Raw genomic sequence first — 14351 nt, 5'->3', positions numbered from 1 at the left:
CTGCTCCATTCACACTGACACAACCCGCATTGGATCACATGGCGGAAGTGCACGTCGTGTGCGAGTCACGGTGTGTGGTTATAAGCAAGCATTCGCGTCCAATCGTATCCACTCGTCCGGGCCACTTTTATTTGCCCCTGCCTTAACAACGTATTAAATCGTACTTTGTCTGTAGACCATTATTCCTGACTGATCCCTAGTCTAAAAAGTGCCAATCACTGCTGTATGCGTAGGGACTGGTCGACATGACAGCAGATCGTCCATCGGATTCGACAGCGGGGGCAGCAGAGGCGGCCAGCGACCTGGGCTACCTGCTGGCGCCCCTCCATTGGACGGCCATTATGAGGCACCCGCGCAGCGTCGCCGGCTCAGCTCTCCTCTTCCGGCTGTGTACCCTCGTCTTGGCGGCCATCTCCCTGTCCTTCTTCTGCTCCGAGATCGCCGTGGTTTGCCGCCAAGGAACCGCGGACCTGGACGTCTTCACGCTGACGCTCAGCGTCTCGGACACCACCGGTACCTGGCTCGTCCGCCTGGTGCACATCGCAATCCGTGAGCACGACTTCCACCGGCTCGCTCTTCAGGTCAGTATCGGAAGCGAGTGAGGCCAAGTCCAGCCAAACTGGGCACATTGAAAGCTGACGCTGTGCTCTTTGAATTTATTTTGACCCCTTTTGTCATAGTCAGGTCGCGCTCACAGCGCCATGTTCGCCACTCTGTGTGCCAATTACATGAGTCAAGCAGCGTAATCGGATCAATAATGATGATGATGATGTTTGGTTTGTAGGACGCTCTACTGCGCGGTCGTCACTGCCTGTACACATTCCTAATCTGAACACAATCCAATCTCGCTACATTTCATGAATGATCATGGAATGAATAGGGCCGGACAGTGTGGCCGAGCGGTTCTAGGCGTTTCAGTCTGGAACCGCGCTGCTGCTACGGTCGCAGGTTCTAATCCTGCCTCGGATATGGATGTGTGTGATGTCCTTAGATTAGTTAGGTTTAAGTAATTCTAAGTCTAGGGGACTAATGACCTCAGATGTTAAGTCCCATAGTGCTCAGAGCCATTTGAAACATTTTTTTAACCATTTGAATGAATAGGACAACACACACACCCAGTCCCCAGACAGAGAAAATCCCCAAACCGGCCGGGAATCGAACTCGGGGACCCCGTGACCCAGTGGTAGCATTGCTAGCCACTAGACCAAGGGGGAAACGGATTCCAACAAAGAGACTCATGGCAAACCTATTAGGTTGGTACCAAAGTTTGTAGAGTATTTGATTTGTATGTTAGTATTGCGATCGCTCTGGGTTTATTTTTGTACTGTCACTTTTTATTTGTAGTTCACTGTTGCTATTTGAGTTTTCGCATTTTCATTTTGTCATTTTGAGATAGCGAGTGGATCTGTGGACGCTAGAAAGTGGAGTTTCAAGTGGTGAAATCGAAACATTTCCGACGTATTCTTCTGCTTGAGTTCACTAGAGGGATGACAGCAGCGGAGGCAGTCAGAAAAATTTGCGCAGTGTATGGGGTTAATGCCACCGAACAGAGCAGGATAAGAAAACAGTTTTCTAGTTTTAAGGAGGATCGCTTTGACATTAGTGATCCTCCATGTTCAGGAAGACCTCTGGGGTTTGATGAAGATCGGTTAAACGCATTAATCCATAATCATCAACTCAGTGTACTCGATAACTGACAGATGTGATGAACTGTGATCATTCTACCATAGTACGACATTTACTTGCAATGGGGAAGATTAAAAGATTGGGCGTGTGGGTACCGCATGCTCTTAGTCAAAATAAAATATTCAGCGGGTGGTCATATGTGCATTTTTGCTTGTTCGTCATTGACTGAGTGGCGAACAACACCGACCATTGCTATCCTGTATCGTTACTGGTGAGGAGAAATGGTGTCTTCACGCTAACTTTAGGAAAAGAAAAGAATATTTGAACCCAAACAAAACAGCAACTCACCATACAAAGAGCTTCGCACATCCACAAAAGATAATGTTACGCATCTGGTGCAACACCGACGTGTGGTGTGCTAAGAATTCCCTCCCCGACGTGCAACAATCACTGCTTAACATTTATTGTCTACATAAGGCATCTTACAGACACAATCCACGAACTACGACCAGGAAGACTGCGTGGAGTGATGTTACTGCACGATGACGCAATTTGCTAGGCTGACATAAGACATCATACCGGACATCTGTTGGGAAGTCATTCCGCACCCACCTTATTCACCTGCCCTCAGATTTTCACCTTCTCCGCTGTCTACCCAACAACATTCAAGCAACTTCCTTTCCGGATGAAATTACTCTTATAATATAGATCTACCAGTTCTTTCCGGAAAACCACGTGATTTCTACAGTTGTGGAATCGAAAATGTGCCCCAGCTTTGGCAGACTTTGGAAATAGTGAACGGGATAAGTAAATAACTACCACTGTATTGTATTGTATTGTGTGTTAACCGGGGACCTAGAAACGACGGAGAGGCTCCGTCCCCGCTGCAGCCGCAGTGGTCCACAACACCACGACGACTACCGCAGTCCACTTCACCCCTCCACCGCCTCACACCGAACCCAGGGTTATTACAGGGTTCGGCCCCCGGTGGACCCCCCAGGCAACTTCTCACACCAGACGAGTGTAACCCCTATGTTTGCGTGGTAGAGTAATGGTGGTGTATGCGTACGTGGAGAACTTGTTTGCTCAGCAATCGCCGACATAGTGTACCTGAGGCGGAATAAGGGGAACCAGCCCGCATTTTCAGAGGCAGATGGAAAACCGCCTAAAAACCATTCACAGACTGGCCGGATCACCGGACCTCGACACAAATCCGCCGGGCGGATTCATGCCGGGGACCAGGCGCTCCTTCCCGCCCGGAAAGCCGTGCGTTGGACCGCACGGCCAACCGCGTGGGCCAAATAACTACCATAGGGATACGGACTTCACGATTTGCCTACAGGAGATATGGAAAATAACGTCGTAAACAGTGAAATATGTTCTGCAGCTTCATTAGCTTCATTCATGCAAGGTCCAGCTTGTTTATAATACTCGATATATTCAAAGCTCACTTTCATTTTTTTCCAAAGTATCTGGATGGAGAAGCTATCATAAAGTGATGGCTTATGATTAGTCACCTGAAAATCTACTGACAGCGAAATTAATGTAGCCCTTAGCGTCAAAATGGAAACTCTTACAGGATATAGTTTCACACAAGAGGTTATAGAAGTAGTATAAAATATCGCGCTATGGATGATCGCTTAACTCAAAATGAGTCACGTAAAGTAAGGAAATACAAAGGGTAAAATAATCAAATACAGTCCACCACATGAGGATTGAAAGATCATAAAAGGAACCAGAGGAGGTACACTTCTGGATCAATCGTGCGCTAATGTGTGCAGGATCTCATGCACAAGCTGGCTAAAGCCTGCAAGACACTACTGCACTACGGGTAAATATAAACATAGCATTTGAACCGAATCTAATGCAGATCGCCTCCCTCCAGCTCAAATGTATTCAGTAAAGTGCACGACAAGCGTGGGCGAGGGCCTTGCTATGACCCAGTACCGGACATAGCCCACATGCAAACCAGTATGCGAATTAATGGAAAATATTTATTGGGAGGGATGTTTCAATTTCTGTCCGCCCCGACAGCTGAGTTGTCAGCGAGGCGGTCTGCCACGCCGAGGGGCCCGGGTTCGATTCCCGGCTGCGTCGGAGATTTTCTTCGCTCAGGGACTGGATGTTGTGTTGTCCTCATTAACATTTCATCATCATCAGTGTAAGGCATCAGGAAACCACCGCTGGAATCATTTCCCTAGACGCTCATGCGGTAGACCTCTCTCACGAGGCTTCCCCCATGACAAGACCTGCCGTAAGGCAGAATCAAAAGTTTAGTTTAATCTCTGCAGTCATGACGTAAGACTCATTTGCATAGCAAAACCCGTATCGTTAAAACACAAAAAAAGGAAAACAACTCTATCTCTTGATTAAGTGACTAGTATTCGTAATAAGAAATGAAACTGAAAGGCTGGCTCCAGCCTGGCGCGTTTCAAGGTTAGGTTGGCATCATGGAGCTATGGCTTTTAGAAAAGCTCTGAATTCTGAAGTGGGACTTTAGGTCACAATGACAAGAAATAATTATCTGGCCCTGAAGGACAATTTATCTACGCATTTCTCCATTTAACTACTTTTATTTTCTCAATCAAATGTCATTAAATTAAATTATCCAAAATAGTGTACAGATATATTCAACTCAACCGTGAGGGCGCCAGGGAAAAACGTGCTGTCACGTATTAAGAAAGAGGTACGAGTAGTCTTTGAATAACATAGATGTGCCTCTGAGCTGAGATCTTCTTGTTGTGGTTGCTAAGGGCAGGCAGACGTCACGGACTGTCGGTCGTGAGTTGTCATTTAGCGGGGTAGTATGCAGATGGGAGACAATGTCACTTGTATTGTGCGTAATTCCAGTTGTGCGTCCTGCCATAAAGTTGATGTTACAAGTGCGTAATTCCATGAAATGAAATAATAAGTGAGTTACAGAAGATAAAAATGTGTATCAAAAATTATTTCAAGTTGTGTCCCGAAAGAGCCTTACGGAAAAAGAATCTGCAACAAGGAAATGAAGCCCATATAACTGCACGGCGACCAAACTTCTACACAGAATCCGAAGAACAGTTCATACGTCATCGCCTCTTAGACAAAATAAGAGTACAAGGTACTATCATAATTTACTATCAAAACTTATAACTTCTGTAGGAAGCAAGTTTAATCACGCTGCGATTCAAAACTAAATGACAGTATTGTAGAAGCTTCTAAGGGAAAGCAGAAAGGTGGAAGGAGTATATAGAGCGCCTAAACAAGGGCGACGTACTTGAGGGCGAGATTCTGGAAATGGAAGAGATGTCGATGAAGATGAAATGGGGGAATACTGCGTAAAGAGTTTGACAGAGCACTGAAAGACCTGAGTCGAAACAAGGCCCCAGGAGTAGACAACATTCCATTAGAACTACTGACAGCCTTGGGAGAGCCAGTCCTGACAAAACTCTACCACCTGGTAAGCAAGATGCATGAGACCGGTGAAATACTCTCAGACTTCAAGAAGAATATAATAATTCCAATCCCAAAGAAAGCAGGTGTTGACAGATGTGAAAATTACCGAACTATCAGTTTAACAAGCCACGGCTGCAAAATACTAACGCGGATTCTTTACAGACGAATGGGAAAACTGGTAGAAGCCGACCTCGGGGAAGATGAGTTTGGATTCCGCAGAAATGTTGGAACACGTGAGGCAATACTGACCCTAAGACTTATCTTAGAAGAAAGATTAAGGAAAGGCAAACCTACGTTTCTAGCATTTGTAGACTTAGAGAAAGGTTTCGACAATGTTAACTGGAATACTCCCTTTCAAATTCCGAAGGTGGCAGGGGTAAAATACAGGGAGCCAAAGGCTATTTACAATTTGTACAGAAACCAGATGGCAGTTATAAGAGTCGAGGGACATGAAAGGGAATGAGTGGTTGGGAAGGGTGTGAGACAGGGTTGTAGCCTATCCCCAATGTTATTCAATCTGTATATTGAGCAAGCAGTAAAGGAAACAAAAGAAAAATTCGGAGTAGGTATTAAAATCCATGGCGAAGAAATAAGAACTTTGAGGTTCACCGATGACATTGTAATTCTTGACACTTGTCTTGAAATGAGAATATAAAATGAACATCAACAAAAGCAAAAAAGGATAATGGAATGAAGTCGAATTAAGTCGGGTGATGCTGAGGAAATTAGATTAGGAAATGAGACCCTTAGGCCGGCCGGAGTGGCCGTGCGGTTCTAGGCGCTACAGTTTGGAGCCGAGCGACCGCTACGGTCGGAGGTTCGAATCCTGCCTCGGGCATGGATGTGTGTGATGTCCTTAGGTTAGTTAGGTTTAATTAGTTCTAAGTTCTAGGCGACTGATGACCTCAGAAGTTAAGTCGTATAGTGCTCAGAGCCATTTGAACCATTTAAGACACTTAAAGTAGTAAAGGAGTTTTGCTATTTGGGCAGCAAAATAACTGATGATGGTCGAAGTAGAGAGGATATAAAATGTAGACAGGCAATGGCAAGGAAAGTGTTTCTGAGGAAGAGAAATTGGTTAACATCGAATATAGATTTAAGTGTCAGGAAGTCGTTCCTGAAAGTAAATGTATGGAGTGTAGCCATGTATGGAAGTGAAACATGGATCATAAATAGTTTCGACAAGAAGAGAATAGAAGCTTTCGAAATGTGGTGCTACAGAAGAATGCTGAAGATTAGATGGGTAGATCACATAACTAATGCGGAGGTATTGAACAGAATTGGGGAGAAGAGGAGTTTGTGGCAAAACTTGACTAGAAGAAGGGATCGGTTGGTAGGACATGTTCTGAGTCATCAAGGGCTCTCCAATTTAGTATTGGAGGGCAGTGTGGAAGGTAGAAATCGTAGAGGGAGACCAAGAGATGAATACACTAAGCAGATTCAGAAGGATGTAGGTTGCAGTAGGTACTGGGAGATGAAGAAGCTTGCACAGAATAGAGTAGCATGGAGAGCTGCATCAAACCAATCTCAGGACTGAAGACCAAAACAACAACACCTCCAAATGTACATAAATCCAGCCCAGTCGGTTCTCTTAATCTGTTGTCATAACTCTTATTTTAAATAATGACAATTTAATTTCAAACATCCCACAGGGAACACTTATATCTCTGTCAACCTGTTCCAGCATTGTCCTTGCTAATATCCTCGTTTGTGATCTATCTCAACTAAATTTCGGAAAAACTCCACCAAGCGAACTGACTTTTGTCTTTAAAATATTTAATCATCTCTAGCCATATGCCGTTGCCTTGAATATAAGTACTCGTATGTTCTTGACGTGAATATTCTCATATACCTAATACTAACATTCTCATTAAAAAAACTGAAAGAGATATCCACTCATAACTATAGTCGTAACTGAAATTAAGAAACATCATAACTAACATTTCCTTAATAAAACTAAAAATTATTTTGCTGAAACAAACCATATAGATTAACATAATCACTATGAATCATCTCTTATGCAATTCTATTGAATCATCACACGTTTATCTGAAATTATAAAAAAAACCTTGCTTATATTATTCTTAATTAAAATTATTTTCTTTCTCTGTCATTCCTTCGTTTCTTCAGGAATGAAACTTTTTAAAATCACGATGGGATATAATCCCTTTAAATTTCTTGTTTCAGGATGTCCTAATTTATATGCTCCTCGATTTGGTATCCTCATTATCTCAAATGGTCCTTCATACATTAATCTACCTTCCTTTTTCTTGTCTTTTTGGTGAGAGTTATTAATGCTGTTATAATCTTATTTTGCCAGTGGGTTTCTTCTCGAGGTATCTCCGGAGTTTTATCCGTCCATTCATTTCTTTCCATTCATTCAAAATTAGTTCAGCCGATGTATAGTTGTGGACATATGAGGTAAATTGTTCATGATTTCCTCAAAGGTATAGATATATTCTATCCATCTTGTTTGTTTCGCATGGCAATAAGTTCTCATAAATCTGCTTAATTCACGAAAAACCCTCACAATCGGGTTCGCGTCCAGACTGTATTTGGAAGTCAAGATTTGTGTTATATTTGCTCTAGCTAATGCTTGCCTCCACCTATGTGAGGTAAAATCTGTCGCATTGTCGGTCGGATAAAACTGAGTTCGGCTTCCCAACACGCGGAATGTATAGTCACTGAATAGACGATTCAGAATTAATGCTGCTGTAGCAGTTTTCATTGGACAGAATTTTACATATTTGATAAATACGTCCAAAAAAGCTACAATATATTTACAGCCTGGTTCGGCCATCGGTAACGGTCCGCAGATATCGACCGATAAAACAGCTTGCGGTCTTTCAGGAATGATCGAATCGTAACAGGCCTTTACTATCTTTGTTTTTCGGTTCTGTATTCTGATATATTACACATTTTCTCCGTACCCTCCATATTTTCCTACGTAAGTCTGGGAAGGAACAGTACATTCTCAGTTGTTTGCCCATTTCACAACACCAAAATGTCCCCAACTGGTGTGAGTATACGTTATTAAACTCTCCTCATATTCTTCAGTTATACAGCACACACACCAATTCTGATTCATATTTCTCCGACGATGAAACAGTATATCATTCACTACCTTATAGTACTGGCTTATTTTATATTCTTTTGGAGCTTCTAATTTCTGTCGAATGTTTATCCATCTTGGATCACTTTGTTCGAGTCTCGTCATATCTCCACGTAACTCTAAATAGTGTCTTCGGTTTACCTGATCTCTCATCAATAATATTAGAAACTCGTCTTCATTTTCATTCGAGATGATGCGTTCTTCTAATCCTTTTGGAAGACGGGATAACGCATCTGCTAGGATATTCTCCTTTTCTTGGATATATACAATACGCAATTGATATTCCTGAAGAGCAACCGTCCACCTTCCTGATCCCGCATGTAATAGCTTACAGGTTTGTGAAAAGCTAATAGCTTGATGGTCACTATACAGTGTGGTTCTTGCTCCATATTAATAATAATGAAACTTTTTGAACGGCCACAGTGCTGCAAGAGCCTCCTGTTTTGTTGCAGTATAAGATCTCTCGTAACTTTACAGTGTCCTACTAGAGAAAGCTATTGGGAAAAAATGGACTTGCCATTTATTATTCGAATTTTGAACAGACATACATCCAAACCAACAGATGAAGCATTAACCATTAATCCAAATTCAACTGACATAACAGGATGATATAGAATCTTGGCGTTGGACAAAGCTTGCTTGATTGCTTCGAATGCTCGTTGAGATTCCTCAGTCCACTACCAATGAACATTATCCCTTAACAAATTTAATAATGGTTCAGAATTCATCGAATGATCCTCAACGAATTGACAAAAAGACGATCCAAGAGCTAGAAATCCTTTTAAGTGCCTTTTCGTTCTAGGAACAGGATTGCACTGATCTTCTTCTCATCAGGTAAAATACCTCTTGAATTTATCAAATGACCTAAGAATTTTATTTTCTTCAGGCAGAAATGTGACTGTTGTAGATTCGCTATTGTTCCCAGACTAGAAAAGTTCTCTAATATTCGTGTCAGTATATTCACATGTTCTTCCCAGGTATCTATAGCTGTCAGGATGTCACTGACAAATAATGTTAGCTGACTCCTTAGTTCAGGTCCTAAAAAGCATCCAATGCGGATATGAGTACTCCTGCATTGATATTCAAATCAAATGGAAGAACTTTGAAATGATAACTCCTATCAACATATACAAATGCAGTATACTTTCTTGAATCTTCATCTAACTTCACCTGCCAGTATGAAGTACGCAAATCAATTGTTGTAAAATACTTCATTCCACTGAACATTTGAATCAGCTCATTTATATTTTCTGGGTTGAAACGTCCCCTTAGAAAAATTCTGTGAGTCCATACTGGTACAATAATTGTGTTAATTACATGAGCATCGGGTACTAGACGTACTTTTCCACCTTGTTTTGGCACAATGAGAAGCGAACTGGAGTAGGGACTGTTTTAAGGTTCAATCAGATTCCAGTCTACCCATCCTCTGTATTTCTTGGTCCAATGCATTGCGTAGCTTCCAAGGAACAGGACGGAAACTATGGTAGTATGATCTGTGTGGCTTGACGTTCAGAAGACATGTATAACCCTTGATGATACCTGGTTGCTTTTCGAATACTCTCGTATACTTGCATAATAGAGCAGACAATTGTGTCCCTAGCTCTTCTTTAAAGTGCTGTGGCTCACTTAACTTCCGTTGTATCTGCTCAGATACTTCTACTACTTGCATTACTCTAATCGAAATTGTCTTGAATAGGTGCCTCTCTTTAGCAAGTGTACCTGGGCTAGTGCTCTGTTGATCCAAAAAGTTATCTTCCCGATAGAGAAGTCTAATATTTCCTCCTTCTCCCGGATAGTCTCTAATCCAAGAAGATAGTAGACTATTAATTTATCAGCTACTAGGAACGCGCATGTTATCTCTGCATTTCGTAGATTCAGTTTTAGCATTGTCTGCATCCTCACGGGTTGGGATTGCGTGCCAAACGCTCCTAGTATCTTGCAATGTTGTGCAGGAAAAGTCGGTAACAGGGTCTTCTTCATTAATTTATTAAATGGGTTCGTAGATACTGCATTTACCGATGAGCCCGTATCCAGAACTATAGTCACTGGAATACCCTCTGTTATAACTTTAATTGCAAACGTGTGTTCTGATAAGTATTCTCCCGTACATTTGTTTGTGTCAGCACAAAGCTCCTCTCCTATTAACTTCCCCTCGTTATATCTCATCATACGAACTTTCTGCCCATAGCTCCTATGCCTTTCCTCGACCGCTCCTTAGGGACACGATTCGGACTGAATTAGTTTTCCGAGCGCGTCATTTGCATGAATGTCACCCTCTCTCACTTCTGTAATTACTGGTGTATGTTGTCTCCTGTTATTATTCACTGGCACAGAAGACTGCATCTGTTTTCCCAATTTGTAGTATTTGGATTTACATTGTATCCTGGATTGTATCGTCTATCATATCTATTCTGTCTGTTATTGCCATAACAGAAATTACTCCCATTGCCGCTACGCTGATTACGATGTTGGCCGTAATTATTAAAATGCTGCGAGGCGCGACTCGCAATTGTTTCTTGAATCAGCTGATTGCGGGCACGGCAGCCGTAGGCGTTATTTGCTGCGAGTACGAGTTGTATCTATCTGCTCTTTCCTTAATGTCTTCTTGGATCACGTCATTAGAGTCAAAGACTGACATAAATACTTCTAAATTCTCCACTGATGCGTGTATTAATTTTTCTCGCGTTTCAGTCGGAAGTTTCGCTGCAAAATATCCTTATGCGTTATAGAGTGATCCCAGTGTCTTGCTTTGTTCAAATGCTTCTCAAAGTATCGCCGTAAACTCCCAGATTTTGCACAGAAAGGTTCCGGGTTAAATACTTCTTTCCTTAATCGTTCTTGCATGCCACAGCACCAATACTTTGCGAGAAACGCCTTCTCATATTCCTCGTAAGTTTCGCACCTATCCATCGTATCCGTGGCCCATAACGCACCATCACCTTGGATGTAACATGAAACGTAGCTAGTATTTTGCGCTTCAGTCCATGCCCTTGGTAATACTCCACGAAATCCTCGTATGAATACGACCGGGTTTATTGATTTTCGTTCTGGTGAGAACGGCTGAAATTGCCGATTCAACAATTTTTCTTCCATTAGCATTGCAGCGTAAACAGTATTAGCTTGTGGCACTGCATGCATCCCGTTGTAATTTACATTTACCGTAGGCGAAGCATGTCCGTTACCAAAACATGATTCGTGGCTCGAGGCCTGCATTTGCTCTGCTTCACGCAGCTCATTCCTACATCTTTTACTACTCTTCGAATCTGGTCCACATCTTTCGAAATGTTTTCGACAGAATGGACTGTTTCGTCCTTCCATTGTTTGAAATTCACTCCTAATTGTTCTTTTACCTCCTTAATACCTGCCGTAAAATTCTTTGAAATTGTTAATCTTTCAATTCGATCTAATGGTTTGCATTTCTTGGGTAATCTTTTCAATTTCCAAAGGAGACTGCTTTTGCATATTATTTCAAAATTCGGTTATCTCAGTTGAGATTTGTTTTTGCTTGCTAACAATTGCCTGAATTGCAGTTGACATGTCATTTTGTTCTTGACACATGTCTACTTGCTTCTGTGATACAGTTTGCACCACCGCAGATATATCATCATGTTTGTGTGACATATCAGCTTGTTTCTGTGACATATCCTGCACCACTACTGACATACCAGTTTGATTTTGTAATATTGTCGTCATCGACACAGATAAAAATCTCAGCTGTTCCAAAATTAAACTTAAAGAATTTGTCTCCTGTTGAGCGAAACTGCAATCTCCTCTACACTAGGCATTTCACAGATTTCCTGAGCCTCTGAAACTTTGTCTTTATCCATGTTAATTTGTGATAGAGTCTTGACCAAAACCCAATTAGAAACACAGAATACCTAAATTCTCTAGCACCTAATTATACTACTTTACATCAAAAATATCACCTGAAAAGAATACACAGACTAATTTTCTATTATACTTTCTGAAGAAAGTACATAAATGAACCGAAAATATAGCACTATTCTACAAAGTACGGGTTGAGACTGCTCAGATCATAGACCCAGACTGAGACAAGAATGTTGATCGTTGTGTGTGCTTGCCTTATACAGCTTGCTGCGATGTGAAGTTCTGTGGTGGGGATCTGGACTGCTCAGGTCACAGGACCGGACTCCACTAATATTAGTTATTGTACATGAAATACACACAATATATGGATTAGTACATGCATATAATAGTGGAATACAATATGCACAACAATTGCTAATTATTGGACGTCTTTTACTGTATTCTTATTGTTGGTTACTTCATTAAAAATTATTCTTTATTTATTTATTACTATCAATAACGTTATTTATGTGTGCTGTTACTTTAATTATTGGTTTCAGTTGGTTTAACTTAGCTCCTTACTTCCTTTTACCTTTACTCTCCTGTAGACCTGGAAAATATAAATATTTTCGTTTTAAATACTGCAGGAGGGCAAGAGATGTATTCCGCAGCGGCTATCTCGCGGAAATTTGTCGTCGTTATCTGCTCCACCTGAAATCTTTAAACTCTTTACACGCTACGCTGATCGTTCGGGACAACTGTGTGATATATTGTTTGATGAGTCTGGACGATAGGTCCAACAATTTAGCAAGTTAAAGTTTAAAAAACAAATGGAAATGAGGCCCCATTTCGGAGATAGTCTCTCGACAAATTCTGACCGTGGTAAATGCAGGTTCGCACTATCGTTCCAAACTTCCCCTCCGAGCGATCTACGTTTCATAATATCTGTACCGTGATAATTAAGTAATTTCGGTATGGAGATATACACACATTGAATAGGCCTACTTGATGTTAGTTATTGGATTTTATTTTTTGCCAAAAACTATTTGAACATTTGTTTGTACCGTAATAGCGTCTCACAACAATACAATCTCTCTCCTCTCCTCACACGTCCGATCTCTCCATTTCCTTCACCAAAAGTCCCTAAAACACAATATTTGGTTCAGCAATACACAGAGATGCGTTCGTAGCACGGAACGTCCGATTCTCGCAGTCGGTATATGCCGTTCATCACAATATCAATTCGTCGGACCGAAACTACAATTTCACGTGCTTCAAGTTGGATCCCTGAAAGTGTTATTATTTGTACGAGTGCGTTACCATGTCGTATCGTTATAGTTTTTGCACCGCCTAACAGCGTTGGTATATCTATTATTTCGGCGTTGGGGTCTTAGTAGTTATTTCCCCAGGATAGCTGGGAAGTTTTTGGTGTGCGCAGTCCTCTCGTGCCGCGCCCCTGGCCATGTCAGGCGGACCCGCGTCCACCATGGAGAAACTCGCGGAGCCGCCTTCGCGACCCTCCGACTCTTGCACCGCCGCCCTTCGGGGAGAACCGCGTCGGATACGCCGCTCGTCCCGGCCTCCCGTCGCGCATAATGCTCTGCCCACCTCGCAACGGGCGAAGGATCGCTTGAATCGCGCCAACCGCCACAAATTGCCGGTGGACACCACCGGCACTGAAACCGATCATCATGAAGACTGTCCACCGTCGCGTGTCAGGGTCCGTTCATCCGCGTCGTCGTCGTCGTCCGACGACTCACCTGACCGCCTAATAATTGATCTTTCTCGTAGTGAGACGGCGAACACATCGGCTCTGTCTGACCACCACCCGGCTGTACCTGCACCTCTTTCTACGCCGTCCCGCCACCGTGGCGAGTCTTCTGGACACCCTGACCCAGTCGGAAAGTCCTCTGGCCGTCGCTCCAGACGCCCCTCCGCCCACGAGGGCTGTGGTGGCAGCGGATCGTGTTCCGATACCCCCCTGCCGGGGGACGCCGTACAGGATGGTCCTGTAGATGAGGAAATGACTCATGCTCCCGACCCTCCTTCTCAAGAGATCCCGTCAAGCCCTCTGAAGAAAGAGAGGATACCCCCCATTGTGGTATATAATGTCACTAATTACACGAAACTGAACACTGAGCTCCAGCGGCTCATTGTCGGCCAATTGAGAGCTGTTTACCAAAAAGATCATGTGAAATACCTGCTTGACAGTAGGGACGACTATCTTACCATTCTCGATTTCGTAAAATCAAAGGCGATGCCTTACTTTACCCACCAGACGTCGGGTAATCGCCGCACCAAAATCGTCATCAAGGACTTGCCACCAGAGGTTACGGCAGAGGAGGTCAAGGAGGAACTGCTTCGACTCGATTTC

General features: G+C 42.8%; 1 protein-coding gene across 1 annotated transcript in view; it reads left to right on the top strand.

Moving 5' to 3' along the window:
• The first annotated feature begins 245 nt into the window (after positions 1-245).
• The window catches only part of LOC126195624 (uncharacterized), a 66790-nt gene continuing 52684 nt past the window's right edge, over positions 246-14351 (top strand). The window contains exon 1 of the mRNA XM_049934249.1: positions 246-581. Coding sequence (XP_049790206.1) covers positions 246-581 — 336 coding nt within the window. The remainder of the gene's footprint in view (positions 582-14351) is intronic.

The sequence above is a fragment of the Schistocerca nitens genome, chromosome 7, assembly GCF_023898315.1.
Source record: "Schistocerca nitens isolate TAMUIC-IGC-003100 chromosome 7, iqSchNite1.1, whole genome shotgun sequence".
Lineage (NCBI taxonomy): Eukaryota > Metazoa > Arthropoda > Insecta > Orthoptera > Acrididae > Schistocerca > Schistocerca nitens.
The sequence above is the reverse complement of the archived record's forward strand: the minus strand, read 5'-3'. Positions and strand labels throughout refer to the sequence as shown.